Below are 20,364 nucleotides of genomic sequence, written 5' to 3' on the forward strand. Positions count from 1 at the left end.
ATTATACCAGAATCCATCAGATTCTCTTTGATGTTTCAATTTATATGGATTATGAATGTGTCTTTACCCTCCAAAGGTTATTCAGAAAATAAGTGCAGTTGATAAAGATGAACCATCTAGTGGCCACTGGTTTTATTTCAGTTTGCCTTCGGAAGCTACTAATAATATCAATTTTACATTGCAAGACAACAAAGGTAAATATTATTTTAGAATGGTATTAAAAACTACTTTGAAATAAAATGTTTTGCTTGCAGCACATCCCTAGAAAAAAGTTTATGCTACAGGTAAAGAAACAACTATAGTTGACATCCAGATGATGAGATTAAATCATGTTGCTTATAGTAACTGATCTCACCATTTTGTTCTACCAATGACCTATCTAACAATGTTACCATGACTCTTGTAGTGGCTTTAAATACTGTACAGTTTCAAATATTGACTAAATAGTCTTACAACATGGAATGTGTCTTACTGTAGCATTTCTTAGTACATTTGTCCCTTATGATACCTTCGAGCACATTCAGATATCTTAGGCTGTCAGGTGTCTTCCAGTTGGGAAAGAGCTTTCAAGAGAACAGAATAATTTCTGAGCTTATGTAATAACAGCAACTTAATCCACTGAAAGGGTGGGCACAGCCATGACTACTGTGCTGGGCCCGATGAGTATGAGGGCCTGAGAACCCTCTCCCTGCCGGTGAACCTAACATGCCAGACCTCCAGAGGTGCTTTCTAAAAGGGTCTGCTGAATTCCAGGGGAAGGAGGTACCTCTCACAGGCACTTCTGCTGGCCCCCAATGGCAGGCTTCTAGAAAGCCCCCTCCATTTCCCAAGGATGCAGATACAGTATGCACCCCTCCTCTCCACTCTCTGTTGTGGCCCTCCCTGCCCCCCAAGTAAATAGCATTATCACCCTCTTCCCCCACCCTGTGGCTCATAGCTTCTTCTCCTCACTTCCCTTTTCACATATCTATACACCCCTGGCATATAACTACTCCCCCAAACATATAACAACCCCCTCCCACAAACACACAACTATCCTGCTGGCAGACAACTACCCTACCTTCTGGCACATAACTAACCCCCTCCAGGCACATAGCCACCACCCTGGGAACATAACTACCCAAACAGTCAAATAACTGCCCCCTCCCACCCCCCACCCCCCCAGGTATATAAATATCCACCTCCACTTTCAGGCACATAATCTCTATCCCCTCTGTCACCTATGTCCCCACCCCATAGTACTATTGGAGGAGGTTTGGGTTCATTCATTTTTCCGACTGTTTTTACAATTAATTATTTTTGAATGCTGCTACTCTGATATCAGTGCAGCATTTCAGACAGTAGAAATGTCACAGTTCTTGGTATTTGTACAGCATTTATACAAAAAATAACTGTTTTTGAAAACACTGTACACACGTGTATCAGGACAGGTGAAATAAAGTACATAAGTAATATGGTATTTGCTAATTCCTTCCTAATACAGAAAAACTTTAGAGCTGAACAGGAATTCTAAATCTGCTTCATATTTATTAATGCAGTCAGTGGGGGACGGGGAGGGGGGGTGAAGAAGTTGCTGGAACGAAACGCGCGTCGGGATGACGTCATAGCGACGCCGGCTGTACTGCTGCAGTGTCAAACTCATAGGAGTTTGTTCATGTCCTGTAGATTAGCTTTAAACTTTGATGTGGGCCACAGATGTGGATCCCACTAGCTAGAAACTAGGCATATGAGAGCCTCTGCTGGCACTGGCTAGCCCTGAGTATATATACAGCAGGGTTGTGACAACATCTCTCCCCCCCCCTCTGGAAGGAGCTGACAAAAGTGTGAGTCCTGGCTATTAGTCTGGAGTACTCTCATGAGGTTAATAACGGGGTATACTTACCTGCACCCACCTCCTAGCAGCGCTCCCATTGATTTGTCATCAGGGGGGTCTTTTCCCTATCTGGGTTTGCATTTGGCTCCCTGTATATGCAGCAGTATTATGCACCTGCCTGCAGCCTTGTAACACAGAGTTGCACCACCAATGCATTACTAATGCTCCCAGTGCCTGTGTATTATAACACCTGTGTAGAGTGCACATCAGTTGTTTCCCCCACAGGGTCATATACATTGTGCATCCACTATATTCACACACTAGTATTGTGAGAATCTACAGTCTCTCTTATCTACTGTGCATCACACGAGTTATGACACTATCTGGTCATTCAGAGTGAATGCACATCAGAACTGCACAGTACACTTTTTAGGTTTTAAATATATTTGTTATGTTTGCAATTTTCAATAAATAAAAGTTTATTATTTTTATTAGTAGGGCTGAGTGCATCACATAGGGTTCTTTCTCTCTCCTCCTATACGCTCATATTTATTAATAACAGAGTCGGTCAAAATCATTATATGGAATACATAATTTCTGTTATGTTAAAGGTTGGTTGCTAATTATAAAATGCTCACAAACATTAGTTCAATATTGCTCAATACGTACTCTAAACATACTGTGTTACCAAAACAAATCAGTGTGATTCCATACAGTATGTTGCTGTACTCAGGACTTAATGCACCAAGCCACTTGTAAATTTCATTCGTTATTTAACTTGTCTCAGCAATGTGTGATTAAGCTATTCACTGCTTTAAAATCATCTTTTTTTTAGAATATGTAAATTCTATATTCAATCTGCTTTGACATTTGAAATTATTTATTTTTTATGACACACTTGTGTAATAAGAAAAAACTTATACTATACATTTGGCATACATGCTGTTAAAATGAGGGCATTAAAAAATGTCTCTTGTAGTGTCATGTTACATCTCAGACAAAATAACTGGGACAGCATAACATTGTTTAATTAAAAGCACAACACTCTTTTTTATTAGTTCTTCAAACTGCATTGCTAAACTCCCAAATGCATTCTTTTTGTGTAGAAGTCTCCTTATCCACCTAATAATACAATATCAATGTAACTGTTTCCAGAGCTATCACAGATGAACAGTAGTATACTGTACAACATCGTCAAGAACATCATTTAGAAAAATGTTTCCTTCTTCTGTTTTTGACAATACATTTTACTTTTTCAATCATACAGTGCTTCTTAATTTTTATGTTTTGAATTATTAAATGCTGAATTCAAATTATATTCTTAGACTGCTGTGCAATTTTGGAGGCAGACACACATTAATTATTTCCTAGAACAGTGTTTCTTAACCTTTTCCTCAACTGTGGATCTGTGTCACCCTGGGGTTCCCTGTGTTGCTAGGGGGTTGGGCAGTTTCCTCTATCCTGAGTGGCTGCATTACCCAGCAGTAGTCAATCAGGAGGAGGTTTCAGAAGCCTGGAGTGTGTGACTAAACTGAAGAGGAAGCAGCATAGGCTGAACGAGGTGAAGCTGTGTGTATATTTTCTGTGAATGTCTCTGCCTGTGTCTTCTGTCACTGTCTCTGCCCCTTCTATCTCCTGTGACTCTCTGTCCTCTGTCTCCTATGATTATTTGTCCTATGATGCCTGTGACTCTCTGCCCCTCCCTTCCCCCTCTGACTCCTGTGACACTCTGCACCTCTCTGCCCCCTCTTTCTCCTGTGACTCTCTATCCCCTCTGTCACCTGTAACGCTTTCTCCGCCTCTGTCTCAAGTGACGCTCTGCTTCCTCTGTCTTCTGTGAAACTCTGCCCCCCCAACCTGTCTCCTGTGACTTGTTGCCCTCTGTCTCCTGTGATTCTCTGCTAACCTCGTTTCCTGTGACTCTCTGCCCCCCTCTATCTCCTTTAACTCTTGACCTCCTCTTTCTCCTGTGGCTCTCTGCTTGTCCTTTTGTGTCAGTGCCTCAACAACTGACAACTGTTATTGGGTGCCCCGAGAGAAAAAAGGTTGAAAACCATTGTATTAGTTTTTGTAGGAAATCGGCGCTCGAGCTGTCCTCAGAAAATGCTTTTATGCTTGTGATGCCACCCACAGGGAGAACACCATAATCTCCTAAAGAGTGTGAGCTCCCAATTTGGGGCTCACACAATAAAACAACCAAATAAAATGGAGAGAGTGCTCTGCACAAGTATTTAAATGTATATAGATAAAAAGTCCCACTAGGTCTACAACAACAATGAACAATAACAATAAAATAAATAACTTACAAACTAGCTAGGGCGTGCGGAGGTGAAACCGGAGATCCAGAGGTTAGATCAAACAAGGATATAGAACGGGTCCGGTCCCATGATACTCCATTGGTCGCATCTTCCTCTCTCTAACCGGTACACCTCTTCCAGCCCATTGACTCTCACGTTGCAGCCCCTTGTGACCTCAACGTGTCTCGTACAACGTACTTCGTCAGGTTTTTGGATGTCTTCAGGCTCTGTTCTTCCTATCTGCTGCAACGCCTCCATTCACAGAAGGCACCAGCTTGGCTGGAGACAGTCCCCACTGTGAAAGTCATACTGCGTACCCCTACCCAATAGACTGTAGCCTCAGGCAGGGATATATAAAGCAGGATCCTCTTTTATTGCATCCACTGCAGGTGTTATTACAGTGAATACATTTATCAGCATATGATCCCAGGCCTCTGGCTGGTGCCTAGCCTTCTCTCAGAATTGAGATTTGCAATTTGCAATTTAGTTCTGTAGATCTATTCACCTCAACCCCCTAAAGGGCTGAGAACACATCTCACTCTCAGCCAGGAGGGACTCAGACTGACTGTAATTTGACATGCATCCTCTCCAGTAAAGAGGGGGGAAAGCAAGGCAATGGAACACAGAACTAGACAAGACAAGGAACCAGGAAGTGGGAGAAAAACGCTACCAGGAATTATGCTCAGCTGAAGTGCAAGTGGCACAGCTGAGCATACTGTATATGGGAGAACAGGACCAATGAGAGAGAGGGGAGGCGTAGAGGTGCGGCCTCAGCGGAGGCAGGGATAGGTGAGCGTGATGAGTGTGATGCAGAGTGTTGACGTGCAGCTGGGGAGCGGTGCACACATGTTATGTGTGTGCGCCGCACAACACCGATGCGCTTCATAACCGGGGGTGGAGCCAGACTCCGCGATGTCCACAAAGCTCTTCCGTGTGCGCGCTCTGTATAGACAGCGGGATTGCGCGAGGCAGCAGGTAAGGAGGAGTGCGCCACAGGGATGCGCTCCCCGATTCCTTACATTTGCTCGGCGACTCCCTATGATAATTGTAGCCTTATAAAGCAGGCTGCCAGTTCCCAAAATGGTCACAGAGAGCAGAAGTGCAGGAGAGACAGAAAACCTGGACCATAGTAAAAACCCGGCACGGACCAGCAGAATCCTTACTGTCACCACCTGCATCTACCAGGACTTACATGACAGGGAGGATCAGAAGGTTAGCCAGTACCATCCATGGCTACATAAGTGTAGCCATGCTTTAAAATGGACTGCAGTTTCCTCTCCTGCTGGCAGTAAGTCTGGTAAGTTACAGGGATGCCAGCAGTAATCATGGAGGTTTGCCCTCACACCCTGGTGAGGTGCCCTATGTGTGAATGGAAGTGGCTACATACTCTGAGTCCACCGTTAGTGACATCAGAGATGTGCCTGCCTCCTGAGAGATATAAGGCACAGCACTGCTCAAAGTTAGTGTGTTGGAGAAGGAGCAGGTCTACGTTGAGACCTGGGGAAAGAGGTTCACTAGTGCTGTAACTAGTGGCCCCATTCTATATCATTCAGCATCAAGCTGTCAACGCCATACTGTGTCCAGGGACCTGGCACAGGGGTGATCTCCCTGAGGGGAGAGGGGATCCCACTCCATTGGGAGGGTGTACCTTTGAAGGGATCACACGCCGAGATGTCAATCACTGCGAGGGGCAGTTAGCCCATACCGAAAGTACAATAAAGATGCACAAGTTCAACAAATCCTTGCTGTGTGGGCGTGAAGTTCTTGCACAGGAGGAGGCACCACAGAGGAGTTCCTCATCAGTTACATCTTCCTGCGGATGCAGAGATCCTGATGAGGTGGAGGCGCTGCACTGGATATAGGTAGGACTCATGCACACTACCTCAGCTGCCTGTCTGGGTTGGCAATCCCCACACAACATCATGCGGGATACTCAGGAGTCCTGTTGCCAACAGGTGCACCACCAGACACGACCATGTAATGGGGACTGGTTAGACCACAGGGGCCAATGTGAGATTGAGTGGGTCAGGCTAGGCCAGAAAATCCGTTACATTTGGAGGCGCTGCTGAGAGACCTGTCAACAGGACAGGCTTTTTCTAGGCACACTAGGAAACATGGAGAGTGTATGCTGACACTTTGTGCTGTGTTGGGACGGAGCCTAGGGGTAGTCAGGGGGCTGATGGAGTATTGTCAGCTCGCAGGGACGACCTAGGGGCCTGAAAGGAGTTCGGGGTCTGGAGCCGGGCTATAGCTGTCCTAGTCGCCTTGAGGTAGTGCTAGTGGTAGGATGCCTGAAGGGATAGCTTGTTAACGAGGTCAGGAATTCTGGACAGGGTCTACGCTAGGCTAGCCAACAGTAGGTAGACACCCAAGTACTGCATGGAAGAGCCAGAGTACTCTAGCCCATTCCAGACCACTTACCAAAGGGAGCACAGACTGGGAGGAAGGAGATACAGCAGACACAGAAAGAGTGAGCCTAGCCTGAGGTAGTGCAAACACGAGTCCAGCCTTCATTAGGTACACAAGGTGGTGCATCAAGGCAATCTTTATTGTACCGGTATGGCAGCTGCCCCGCAGAGAGGAGCTCCTTGTACAATCACAGTAAATACAGCAACCAAATGGCGACCGCAAGAATGGAGGATCCGCGCGGTGTGGAAAGTCCAAAATGGCGGACGGAGGCAGATGGAGGGAGCGCATGTAGTGTGCGTTCCGCTGAAGAGCAAGCTACTGATGTGACTTTGGCAAGCCTGTTGTGGAGTGGTGCGAAAGCTGTGGCCGCGCCGTGTTTGTCCTGTCTGGGACCTAGGGGTACTACCCCTGAAGACATGGAGGAGGACATTACTGTGATATGTGGAGAAAATGATGAAGTTGCCTGTCAGTCAGCATACAAACATTTAAACGCTACCTCAACGTTCAAAGAGACCGACAGTGCAAATCAAAATGGCGGCTCCCGCTTCCCTGGGAGACCGCGTGGAGCATGTGCAGAAAATTCTGAAGATTCTGGACTTACAGAAAGTTGGCCAGGAGTGGCACCAACAGAAAAACCCCACCCTGATGAGGGGTATGGCGCGAAAGCTGCAGCCGTGCCCTCATGGACAATGACTAACTCAGCCCCAGTGTTGGGTCACCCGATCAACCTGTGGGACCTCCCCCTAATCTCAACCAGGGGGAGTGGTTTCCAAATATGCCCAGTGGGAACAGATTCAGCTGAGCGAGGAGCTGGTGAGCCGGTCGTGCCCTTACAGAAAGTAGTTCCTGTAATTAGTGCTGCCAATGGAAGAAAAGACAAAGAGTCTGAGAGAATCTGGCCGGGGATGGTGCCAAATAAGGAGTGGTACTCGGGGGGTGGTGGCGCGAAACCTGAGGCCGCGCCCCCCAGGACTGTGGAAAGTACAGCACTAATCCCAGGACATCCTATAAAGTTGTGGGACCCGCCCCTAATCTCCACTAGTGGGGGTGGCTTCCAGCTTTGTCAGATGAGGGTGGAGCTAGTCAAGGGAGTGGTTGGCAACTCAACCCCTGCTTGTCAGTCACGAGGAGCCAGTACAATTAACAGACCACTGCTGCGAGTACCTCCTACCGTGACTATGGCCTGTAAGCAAGGAGATAATACTTTGGTGTCTACCCAACCCTATTCGGCACCAGGAGGCTTCCTGGTGATTCGGGTGGCAGGCACTGAGACAGTGGCGTGCCTCTGCTTACAGTGCAGACTACCCGGTGGCGCCGTAGGTACAGCTGCACGCTGCCCGCAATGTGGTCTCCAGCACTTGTGGCCTATGCCTACGTTTGTACCCATCCAGGTCGTCGAAGCAGTGGGAGATGCGGCTATGCTGTCAGCCGAGCTCCCCGGAGCGCTATGGAGGGAAGCTGCAGATCCCGGAGAATGGGGATCGGGGCCGGTTGCCAAAACTGAACCCGAGGAGAGAGAAGCTATCGGCCGGTGTGCCGGCCGAGAGCCTAAGCGGTGCCCCCAAGCAAGGTAGAAATGGATTCCTCTGATGAGGAACCCATGGCGTCGTTCGGTGCGGCGACCCGGCAACCAACAAGCTCCTGTGGCGGTAATGGGAGAAAAGTGCCACTTACCGGGGCTGTCGGTGAAAAGAACCGGGTGTCACCAGTGCAGCGTAAGACCGAGAGACGGAGTCCCCCGGTCCTGGGGACTGGCGGTTCCAGTGGTGAGGGTCGATCCACACTAACACCCAGGAGCGGTAAGAGCAGCCCTTGTTCTTACCAGGCTCCAACGGCGACATCGACGGAGGAAAGGCGGTACCAGGCCCAGGCGGTGCGATTGAAAACAGCAGAGCTGCCTGATGTCGTATTGGAGGAAGAGGTCCCGCTTGGGGACCCATCCCAATATGGCGGAGCGTCCAGTCTCGTCGATGACGTCACTTGCGGCGGGCGCAGCAGAGTAACCGGAGAGACAACTACACCTCACGGATCGGGCAGTGCTTCCCGATCGCCCGGTCCTAAGAAGAGCTGGCAGGCGTCGAGAAAGGAGGGCGGTGAGACCCAACCAGCGGAGAGCCCTTGCGGTAACTCTGGACATTGCAGTGGTAGAGAGCGGGTCGGAACCCCGCAGACACCCACCGTCCGCCCTTATGCCCAACCCCATGCTCTAGCTAAAGCCCCAGTCCCGGTCACGTTTTCCCGGGGGTCCTCTTCAAGTTTGGGAATGTCGGAGGGTCCCAGGGTACCTCCGAAGAACGGACTGGGGAGAGACTCGAAAGTTTCACATCCGATTACGGGTCGGTGGGTGGAGGGTATTTGCGGGAAGTGTCAGTCTCCAGCGATTGCCCTAGTGTGGTGAGTGTAACTCTAGCGAATAGGCCCAAGCGGGTGGGGCGGCCTAATTCCTGATCTACCGGGACATCTGGGGTGTCTTCCTGGGGGGAACAAGAGGAGGGGGATTCGATAGAGTCTGCCCCAGAAGAGGTTAGGGAGACCCTGTGGTGGGCCCCCTTATTCGAGGGTTACGCGGAGTGGTTGGACCGTACTCGGTTCCTGCTAGAGAAGGAGGATGTGGTTGACTACTGGTGGGCTCGTGGGGAGTTTACTGCAGAAGAGCGGAAAAGGGAAATGCAGGAGCGGTGGTACCAGATCTGTCATAATAACATAGAGCCCATGGGTCCCAGTAGATTGACGGATCCTGTGGAACCATCATGGGTGCTACCAGGAAAAGCGGGCAACACAAGGTTGATCCGAGCCAGTAGGGCAGAGAGGGCCATTATAACAAAATATAAGAATTCTCACGGCCTGGAGTATCCTTATGTCCCTGAACCCCTCATGCAGGAGATTGAGGATAACAGGGACAGGTGGTTGCGGTAAACAATCGAACACTACATGGTGAACAAGGGTGGCGCCATTACTGGGCGCAAGGCAGAAGGAAGAATTGCGCAGCTCATGCGAGTATGGAGTATAGGGCGGAGCATTTATATGCATAAAGCCGTATATAGACCAGAGAGTGGGCTACCGCGTGAATATAGCATCATGGTCCTGGATATGGGTGGTCGGGAAATTAAGAAGCCCGACCCACGTCACTACTATTAGGAGGCACAGGGCAGCTGTTGCGCGAGTTAGTGCCTGCTGGTCAGGGCGTGCTTTGTGCGATACCCTTTACTGCGAATTAATAATGTTGTACTGATTATGTGTTCCATTTTTCAGTGCTTCCCGGAGAAGGTACATAAATTTAAGTCCCAGACGGTTCGTTGGGATTCACCAGGGGGAGAATTTAGCCATGCTGTAAAATGGACTGCAGTTTCCTCTCCTGCTGGCAGTAAGCCTGGTAAGTTACAGGGATGCCAGCAGTAATCATGGAGGTTTGCCCTCACACCCTGGTGAGGTGCCCTATGTGTGGATGGGAGTGGCTACATACTCTGAGTCCACCGTTAGTGACATCAGAGATGTGCCTGCCTCCTGAGAGATATAAGGCACAGCACTGCTCAAAGTTAGTGTGTTGGAGAAGGAGCAGGTCTACGTTGAGACCTGGGGAAAGAGGTTCACTAGTGCTGTAACTAGTGGCCCCATTCTATATCATTCAGCATCAAGCTGTCAACGCCATACTGTGTCCAGGGACCTAGCACAGGGGTGATCTCCCTGAGGGGAGAGGGGATCCCACTCCATTGGGAGGGTGTACCTTTGAAGGGATCACACGCCGAGATGTGCGGCTGAGTCAATCACTGCGAGGGGCAGTTAGCCCATACTGAAAGTACTATAAAGATGCACAAGTTCAACAAATCCTTGCTGTGTGGGCGTGAAGTTCTTGCACAGGAGGAGGCACCACAGAGGAGTTCCTCATCAGTTACATCTTCCAGCGGACGCAGAGTTCCTGATGAGGTGGAGGCGCTGCACTGGATATAGGTAGGACTCATGCACACTACCTCAGCTGCCTGTCTGGGTTGGCAATCCCCACACAACATCATGCGGGAGACTCAGGAGTCCTTTTGCCAACAGGTGCACCACCAGACACGACCATGTAATGGGGACTGGTTAGACCACATGGGCCAATGTGAGATTGGGTGGGTCAGGCTAGGCCAGAAAATCGGTTACATAAGTAACACAAAAATGACACAAAAATTCATTGTCAAATGTATTTATTAACTCAAGTTATAGTAGACATTGTTGGACTTGTTAGCACATGGTAAGGCACTAAATGTTTGATAGTCAAACAAGTCAAATAAAGAGCTGTGCAAATCACGCAATGCAATTCATGGCAGTGATAATGCTTTATAGTGCGTTAATGGGTGCAATAACCTCTGCTAATATACAGTACACCTTCATTCATTGCAAACATATCTTACTGAAGAAAATTATGTAAAGTGGAGTACAGTAACTAGATATATTAGTGACAAGCGTAAAAAAAATATCTAAATAATTATTGTAGTGGGCTATCTATCAAATATATCTCCTGGTTGCTGTGGCAATAGAAGAAAAATCAGAATCCCATTTATCAAACAAACTAGTCCTATATTATTTTATGATGAATCTGGTTTTTCTTTTTTTCATAAATTATGCCACCTGTTGATTTTGATTCACCTCAAACCTCTGTGTAACAATTTGTTTGTTTTGTATTTTGAAATATAGAGGGTTACAGTATTTATCAAAGTCTCAAAGCTTCATGTACAGGTGCTATATTGGAACAAAATAAAGCACAAAATAAAAATAAACAAAAAAAAGTTAAAAAAAAAAAAAAATGGGGATTTCCTTTCATAAATATGTTACAGTATTTTGTTCTTGTTTCATAACCTTCATTATTTGATAAATAGACTCTGTTGTGTGAAATATCAGTCTGTTTAATTGTTGACATTGATGCAAAAAGAATACAAAAAGTACAAATAACAACTCTGATATGAAATAGCAATGAAGAAACCACAAATAAAGTCCAAAAGAGTATTGCTGCTCACAGTGAACAGGTTCCCAACCTGTATCCTAAAGTCCAAGTAACCAAACAATGGAGTGCACAGACGCCTCAAATGCTATAAATGTAAGTAGGCACTAATAGTAATAAAGGGAAAACTACACCATCCTCCGACCTTCTTCGAAAAGGCTAACCAGATCTCCTTAAGAATGTGAATCCCTTATATGAAGGAAAAAAAGAGAATGGAGACAAACCTAGTGTAAAACTTTAATTTGTATTGAAGACGCAAACTACTTCAAATACACATACAGAAATTCCAAGAAAACTAGCCTTATGGTTTTAAAAGTAACACTCTCACCCTTTTTGCAAACTATCACCGCTCCTTCAGAAACAACTGCAGAACTTACAATAGGATTTAACACCTGAAGGGTGCTTGCACACTACACCCCGCACCTTACTTATGTGCGTGCAGCATCAGACAAAGGGAATCACTGCTCTGGGAGACTTGATGATGGGGCTAGCTACGGCAAGCACAGAAGTCCAAAAACGTTATGCGTTTCAGCGTCACTGCAGCTTCCTCGGGTTCTAGTGTTCCAATACATCTCCATTAGTTCCAATGCTCCAATAGTGTTCCAATACATCTCACTCTCTTATATATCAGGCCCAATAGGGAATTATGTATCAATGCATGATTATATACATGATACATAATTTTGACCCTTACCGTTTACACTATAGAGGGATTTATTATGTTCCCAAAAATTGGAAGGAAGGTAAAAGGATAAGGAATCTATCCCAAAAAAATGTTTTGGATTTTTAAATTGAAAATGGAGTCCTTATGGGTTAGATGTAGATATTGATCTTATATCTTTTCTCATTTAGCTGTTTGCCATTGCGTTCTTCTTTTTTCCTTTTTGGATTTCTCTTCCTGAATGTAAGATTTTTTTTATTGACCTAAGGATATTAGTTGAATCTTTACTTGGATTTCTATTAGATTACACGAGATTTAATTACAAAAGGTCAATTTTAGGATTATTGTACTGTATAATAACACTGTCTGGCACAGCTGTATTTAGATTTAAGTTTAAGTGAACGTTTCCTCCTTTGAGTCAGATGCCCTACAGTATTTTAAAGAATGTGTGCTATAAAGTCCTGATATGTCTGTATTTTTCTATGCATTTTTTTTAAACTTCTTTATAGCATTTATTAATGGCTATGTATTTAATGGATTTCATCTCTTTAAGGTTCTATTGAGTTTTCAACTTTTATGTGGGGAGTTTTCTTAGCGTCAAGGGTCAGATATTAATATATATTTTGCTATTTTAATTAATTTAATAAATAATGTTATGAGTGTATGCCACCAAGTTTTGAACTTTAATTGTATTATAATTATGATGTTGTGTGTAGCTAATTGTTACAATTGATTGCACTATTAATTAATTATAATGAATTCCTGGGGACCGTATCACACCTATTGGGACTGATATATAAGAGAGAGAGGTGTGTATTGGAATACCAGAACAAATGAGAAAGCTGCAGTGATGGGGAAACATGTAGGGTTTTTGGACTTCAATGCTTGCTGTAGCTTGCACCATCGTCACGTTTCCCAGAGCAGTGATTCCCTTGGTCTGAAGCTGTATGCATGTAGGGCGCAGTGCGCAAGCACTCTTCAGGCATCGGGTTCTATCGGAAGTGACACAGCTGCTTCTGAAGGAGTGGTGATAATTTGCAAGAAGGGTGCGTGTGTCCCTGTTGACACCTAAGGCTTGTTTTTATTGGAATTTCTGTAAGTGTATTTGTAGTAGTCTGCATGTTCAATAACAAAATACAGTTTTATACTATAAAAAGTATGGCATTATAGACAGCACTCCAAATGTAAAGAGAAAATCGAAAATAAAGTATGTAAGGTGTAAGGGAACAAAGTGAAGAACCCTGAGCCTTCCCAGTACTAATACAGGAAATAAAGTAGGTGTTCTTAACACTTAATAAAAGTAGTAAATGATATTTCAACACTAAGTTGTATCAAAAAATGAATTGTATTGAAAATGAAACCATTTAAGAATATCTATACACAGGCAGATATGGTCCGAATATACATATCTAGGAAAAATGATATACAACTACATGTAAGCCTATCTGGCATGTTGGGGAGGGAGGTTAATGGGACAAACGGGGAAACAACATAAAGGGGGTTTAGGGAAAAAACAAAGGGTAAACAAAATCCAAAAAAAGGGCAAATGTAGAAAGTTAATGTGATGAGAAAAGGGGGGCAACATTTCGGTGGTCAATTCCCCTTCCTCAGGCCCGTTCCCACGGCACCTCTAATGAGGGACATGTGGTACTTCCCTTTGAACCGAACCACAAAGGTCTCCCTCCATAAAAATAAGGAAACTGCACTGGAACGATCTTACTAATAATCTTAATGATCTCATTCTTGAAGATTGATGGCAGCTGTTCAAGAAAGACTTACAACTCTGCTCCTGTAATGTATGGCATTTGTGTTTTTCCAGTATGTGAGGCAAAGCTTACTCGTGTTATTATACTGACTATAACCATTAACTGTTTACTTAGCACTATACCTTCTGCATAGAGGGTAATTGTTATTATAGAAGCCTTATTTTGATCTCCTACTAGGCTATTCATGCTATTTGGTTTGAATGGGGTGTTCCCTGTTACAGTGATTTCTATACTTGATAGAATCTATGAAGATCATTCCAGTGCAGTTTCCCTATTTCTATGGAGGGAGACCATTGTGGTTTGGGTCAAAGGGAAGTACCACATGCCTCTCTTTAGAGGTGCCATGGGAACAGGCCTGAGGAAGGGGCATTGATCCCTGAAACATTGCCCCCTTTTCCCAGGACATTCAATTCCTATATTTGACCTTTTTTGGCTTTTGTTTACTCTTTATTTTTTCCCTAAATGCCCCCATCCCCTTATGCTGTTTCCCCTTTGTCCCATTCACCTACCTTCCCCATGTGCCAGTTAGGCTTAACTGTATTTGCATATCATTTTTCTAGATGTGTATTCGTGCTGTATCTGTCTGTATACAGTATATATTCTTAAATTGTTTCATTTTCAATACAATTAATTTATTTATACAACTTAGTGTTGAAATAGCATTTACTACTTTTATTGAGTGCTGGGAACACCTACCTTTTTACAATTTTATACTATGTTTGTACCCTTTTTCTTTTCTTTTTTCAAATAAGGGCTCCACATTCCTAAGGAGGTCTGGTTACTCTCTTTGAAGAAAGGCGAAGGACGGTATTGTTTACCATTTATTGCTATTATTGCCTATTCACATTTATACCATTTGGGGCTCTTTTCACTCCTTTGTTTGTTTAATTGATGAACATTTGTAGCATTTAGTATAACAATTAGAAGCAAAATCATAGAAACAAAGTTATATTTTTCATGGGCTTTTTGGTACATACTGTATAGTATTCAGATTATATAGTTTTGTATGAAACCTATATTACCACATACTTGTTTCTTGTTATGTACATTAATTGATTATATCTGGCATTGTCAAGAGGTAAAAGGCAAATATCTGACAAAAGTGAGAAATCAAAAGTAAATGCTAAATTGCCCGTCCCTCTTCTCTCCAATATCATTGAAAAGATGCTGTGTGAAATGTATTCTTCATATTGAATCATGACCAGGTTTTTACATATATAATGCAGCCACAACAAATGTATGTAATGATTATAAAAAATAGTACTGTAAGTTAACTTTAATCAAAGTGTAGCTATGAAATCATCATCTGTAGCACCAGAATAAAATAAATGGGACCCAAAAAATATACTTATCCATATTTCAAGTTATGCTTTCCACATGAGATATTCATGTTATGCTTTACAGCAGCAATGAACACAAAAGGGACTAGGAGCCAAAGCAAATCAACAATTCATTTATGTACTGTAGAAATGATAGTCCTTACCAGAATATTATACAAATTAAAAATATATATATATCTATATCTATATCTATAGATATAGATATAGATAGAGATAGAGATAGAGATAGAGATAGAGATAGATATAGATATAGATATAGATATAGATATATATATATATATATATATATATATATATATATATATATATATATATATATATATATATATATATATATATATATATATATATATAACTTTTTAATTTGTATAATATTCTGGTAAGGACTATAATTTCTACAGTACATAAATGAATTGTTGATTTGCTTTGGCTCCTAGTCCCTTTTGTGTTCATTGCTGCTGTAAAGCATAACATGAATATCTCATGTGGATATATATATATATATATATATATATATATATATATATATATATATATATATATATAGATAGATAGATAGATAGATAGATAGATAGATAGATAGATAGATAGATAGATAGATCTATCTATCTATCTATCTATCTATATATATATATCTATATATATATATATATATATATAAAATATATATATATATTTTGGTTTGTTTTTTGTTTGTTTGTTTTTGTTTTTTATTTTACATCAACAGGTTGGAATCAGATAACATAAACATTAAAAGTTTGTTAAGCAGTGAAAAAGTTTCACAGCAAAGCTTTTTCTTTTTGAACTACAGATAATACAGCTTCGCTTCTAACAAGAAGAAATGGCTTTCGAAGACAAGAACAGTCAGTATTTTATTTGCCAATTGTTATAGTGGACAGTGGATCTCCTTCACTTAGCAGCACCAATACACTGACTATTAGAGTGTGTGACTGTGATGCGGATGGTGTTGCCCAAACATGTAATGCTGAGGCATATATCTTACCTGCTGGTCTAAGCACTGGAGCTCTTATAGCAATATTAGCCTGTGTTCTGACACTATTAGGTAAGTCTTTATTCCTTAAATGAATTATTGTAATCAGTGTCATGTTTAGTAAATCTGGGTAAATCTAAAAAAAAAAAAAAAAAAAATTGTGAACATTTTTTATCAAAAAGCAGTGGCAAATGAATGCATATATAATGATAATTTGCTGACTTAAATGCTATTTCAAAAAAGCTTTCCATTTAATGGTAATGTATCACAGTTTCTGACATCACAGTTAAAGTCAAAATACTAGCAAGCACAATAAAAAAAACTCCTTGATGAGAGACTTTGCTGATACTGGCAGCAACTCTGGCATTTCAGGGCTTCCTACCCCTTCCTCAGGATTCCTCTCGCCTTTCCTAATGTTATGTCTGAGGAAAGCGCTAGAAAGCTCAAAAATGCTGGTGTTGCTGCCAGTAGCTATTATGTGTCTCATCAGGGAGTTTTTTTTTTTTATTATGCTTTCTACTATTTTGTCTATGATGTCAGAATCTGTGATATATTTAAGTGAAATGGGAAGCTTTTTTTAAATAATATTTGAGGAGTCAGCAAGATTTTCTAATCAAAGATAAATTATTTTGGGTGCCAGTCAGATTTTTTCATACCCTGCGGTGAGGGTGCGGGACTAGAGCACTAAAGGTGACAATTGACAGGAGATTGGTGAGTGTAAGTTTCGATTTTTTTTCTGTGTAATGGTCAATACTAGCCATAAATGCTGTTTGTTTAGCAAACCTTTACATTGTCATGAAATTGAGATGATTACATTAATAAGTAAAGGGAAATAAATAGTGCCACTTTTAATTCTCTTCAGAGATTTTTAAGAATGCAAAGTTCTAAATGTTAACTGCAACATTAAAGTAGCATTTACAGTATTTTTAAAGTAAGTAATCTAGCAGATAACAACATATCAATGGTACAAAAACTAATAGGAGGTGCTCAGAAAACTTCCCATTTATAGTCAAGTTTTAATACTGTAGATATAGAAATGACTCCTCAGGACTTTCTCTATAGTCTTATAAGTTGTTGCAAGAAGAAGACAAACTGCACCATTGTAGGTTTTCAAGTATTTGTAGATACTGTATAAAAAATTAGTAGATTTCAAAACGTACAATTTAAAAGCAATTCTTTAGACAAAGCATGATTCACTGGATGTCTAAAACAGATGATGGTCTTCACTATGTGGACCACGTCTTCCATGTGAAATGAATCAATGGGGCTGTCTCACATACTGGAAATGGAAGCAGGTTGTTCTCCAATGGAATTAATGTCTCAGGAACACAGAGTATTTCGGATCTAGAGTACCATGTATTTGCCTTGATTATTTAACTAAAAGTGGTAAAATAAATGACTTTGTTTTTCTATAATTAATGTGGCACAGAACACTTTTTTTGCATCTAGGTTTGTGACCTTTTCCTATGTTATATGTTTCAAAATACTACCACAAATCGGACTTGATGTAAACACTTTCAATGATCAGTGTTAAATTAAAGATACTTGTTTAACAAGGCTCTAATATTTATTGAGGTGCAAGTCAAACAATGCATCTGCATCTACAAGCATATTTCACAACCTTTCGAAGCATATTTCATTTCTAAATCACACGCTGAACTGATAGCTTGAATAAAAACACATTTATTTTGAGGTTATTAAAATATAATAGCTGAATTCCTAAGAACCAGGATGCTTTATTTGACTTTTGAAAATGTCTTAAAATAATATCACAAATCCTCATACTTATGGTACTAGATATATTTAAATAATTGGCTAGACTTTAAAATTACCCTTGATTTAATTATAATTTATACTGCCGTTTCCCTGTGCTTGTTTAGACAATATTAAACCATTTAAATGTCATTTTAAAGGTCACATTTTATTCCTTAACATTTTTCTAAAAAAAAATTCTTAATATGCCTGAAACCACTGTCTCCTCTGTTTAATTTAAAGTGAAGTACTGTGTACATTATATTTCAAGCAAGCATTCAGGATGATTTAGCAATATTTTATGTTTGAAAGGCATCTGCTAATAGATGGATCATACGAGGAAAGCCTAGTAGCTACTACATGACAAGCAATTTATTGCTTGTCATGTGTCAAAGGAAACTGCAGGGAAAAATGTGTTTCACCATATTATGAAGATAGAGCCCGACTTTTAAAGGTTTTTCCCATAGGCTCAGTCAGGAAGCTAAAATAAATCATTCCAAAGAGTATGCATGAAGAAAGCAGGACAAATTTGACACATGTATCTTAAAATGTGCAAGGATCTATTTTAATTGTGCAAACAACGACTACCACTGGTGTTGATCTGCAAAAAAGATTGCGCAAGAAACCTAACATAATTGTTATTAAACCAATTTTAGATTTTTCTTTTAAGAATAGAGTCTGAGTTTGGTTTGGTTGGTACAGTACTTGGTTATTTTTATAGCAGAGGTACAAATGAGTCAGTAACAAATTACTATCAGTAGTTTCTTCTACTACATGCAATTCACAGAAATTATCTTGGTCATTGAGAAGTGATTTTTCAAAGCAATATTGGTGCATACCAGTCTCCTGGCTGCAAAGGTAGGGCAGAAATAGTGCCAGCATTAGTATATATAAAATCCTATAGGAAGCAATAAATGTTTTTTATTTGATACATTTGATGCTATTTGTTGCTCCAGTTTTACAGCTGAAAGATTTTGACATATAACATTTACTGTGTGTATTGTGTCAGTTCATGTGTGCCAGAATTGTTAGTTAGTTAGTGAAGGTTCAACTAAAATTATGCACAATATCGTTATAACAATAAGTAGTAGATTTAAAAAGTTAGCCATTAAATACATTGATCAATTCAATAGATATACGAAATTTATTGCTGGTTTTATATTTCAGTGCTTGTGCTTCTTATTGTAACAATGAGAAGACGAAAAAAAGAACCTTTCATTTTTGATGAAGAAAGAGATATAAGAGAAAATATTGTCAGATATGATGATGAGGGTGGTGGTGAAGAAGACACAGAAGCATTTGATATGGCTGCTTTAAGAAATCTCAACATCATTCGAGACAACAAAACTAGAAGAGATGTGACTCCAGAAATTCAATTATTGAGCCGGCCATCCTTTAAAAGTGCCCCAGACAATGTCATCTTCAGGGAGTTCATCTGGGAACGACTAAAAGAAGCTGATGTAGATCCATGCGCTCCTCCATATGACTCCTTACAGACATATGCATTTGAGGGAAATGGCTCAGTTGCAGAGTCACTTAGTTCACTAGAATCAATCAGCTCAAACTCTGAACAGAATTATGATTACCTCAGTGACTGGGGCCCTCGTTTCAAAAGACTTGCAGACATGTATGGGAGTGGTGAGGACCATTTGTATTCATAGCACTGGAACACATAATGCACTGAAGAAAACTCAATAATGACTACTAAAAATGTACATTTGTGTCCATTTTAACCTTTTAGGTTTTTACTTTTGTGGAACGTATCTTTGTTAGACTTGTCCTATGGTCTGCACTGATCAGAGATTCAGAGCATCTTATCTTTTTAATAAAATGAGATTCTCAACCTCATGTGAATAGATACTGTAGCAACATATTATTTATACATATAGAGGCAACTAATATCCAAACATAAGAAGAAATCTGTAACACTAATTACAAACTGTAAACTTAATGAGCAATAACACCCTTTAGATACCCTTGCAAAATACCAAGCAATTATTTTTCTCAAATCATGCATTAATTTCTATATATATATATATATATATATATGTATGTATGTATGTATGTATGTATGTATGTATGTATGTATGTATGTATGTATGTATGTATGTATGTATGTATGTATATATATATATGTATGTATGTATGTATATATATATATAAAAATATATGTATTTATATATATATATATATATATGTATGTATGTATGTATGTATGTATGTATATATATATATATATATATATATATAAATATATGTATATATATATATATATATATATACACACACACACACAGTATATACTTATCATTCATGTTTAATTTACAGAATAGAATTCAGTGCATTGACATTGACTTATT

The 20,364-nt window shown here is 41.1% G+C and overlaps 1 protein-coding gene across 3 annotated transcripts in view; it reads left to right on the forward strand.

The window, feature by feature from the left end:
* LOC142486926 (cadherin-7) overlaps positions 1–20,025 on the forward strand; it is a 330,169-nt gene extending 310,144 nt beyond the window's left edge. For all 3 annotated transcript variants that reach the window (XM_075585430.1, XM_075585432.1, XM_075585431.1), the window contains 3 exons: positions 77–194; positions 16,073–16,324; positions 19,172–20,025. In XM_075585430.1, the coding sequence (XP_075441545.1) occupies positions 77–194; positions 16,073–16,324; positions 19,172–19,665 (864 nt within the window). In that variant the 3' untranslated portion in view covers positions 19,666–20,025. The remainder of the gene's footprint in view (positions 1–76; positions 195–16,072; positions 16,325–19,171) is intronic.
* Positions 20,026–20,364: the final 339 nt, after the last annotated feature.

This window comes from Ascaphus truei, chromosome 2 (assembly GCF_040206685.1).
Source record: "Ascaphus truei isolate aAscTru1 chromosome 2, aAscTru1.hap1, whole genome shotgun sequence".
Classification (NCBI taxonomy): domain Eukaryota; kingdom Metazoa; phylum Chordata; class Amphibia; order Anura; family Ascaphidae; genus Ascaphus; species Ascaphus truei.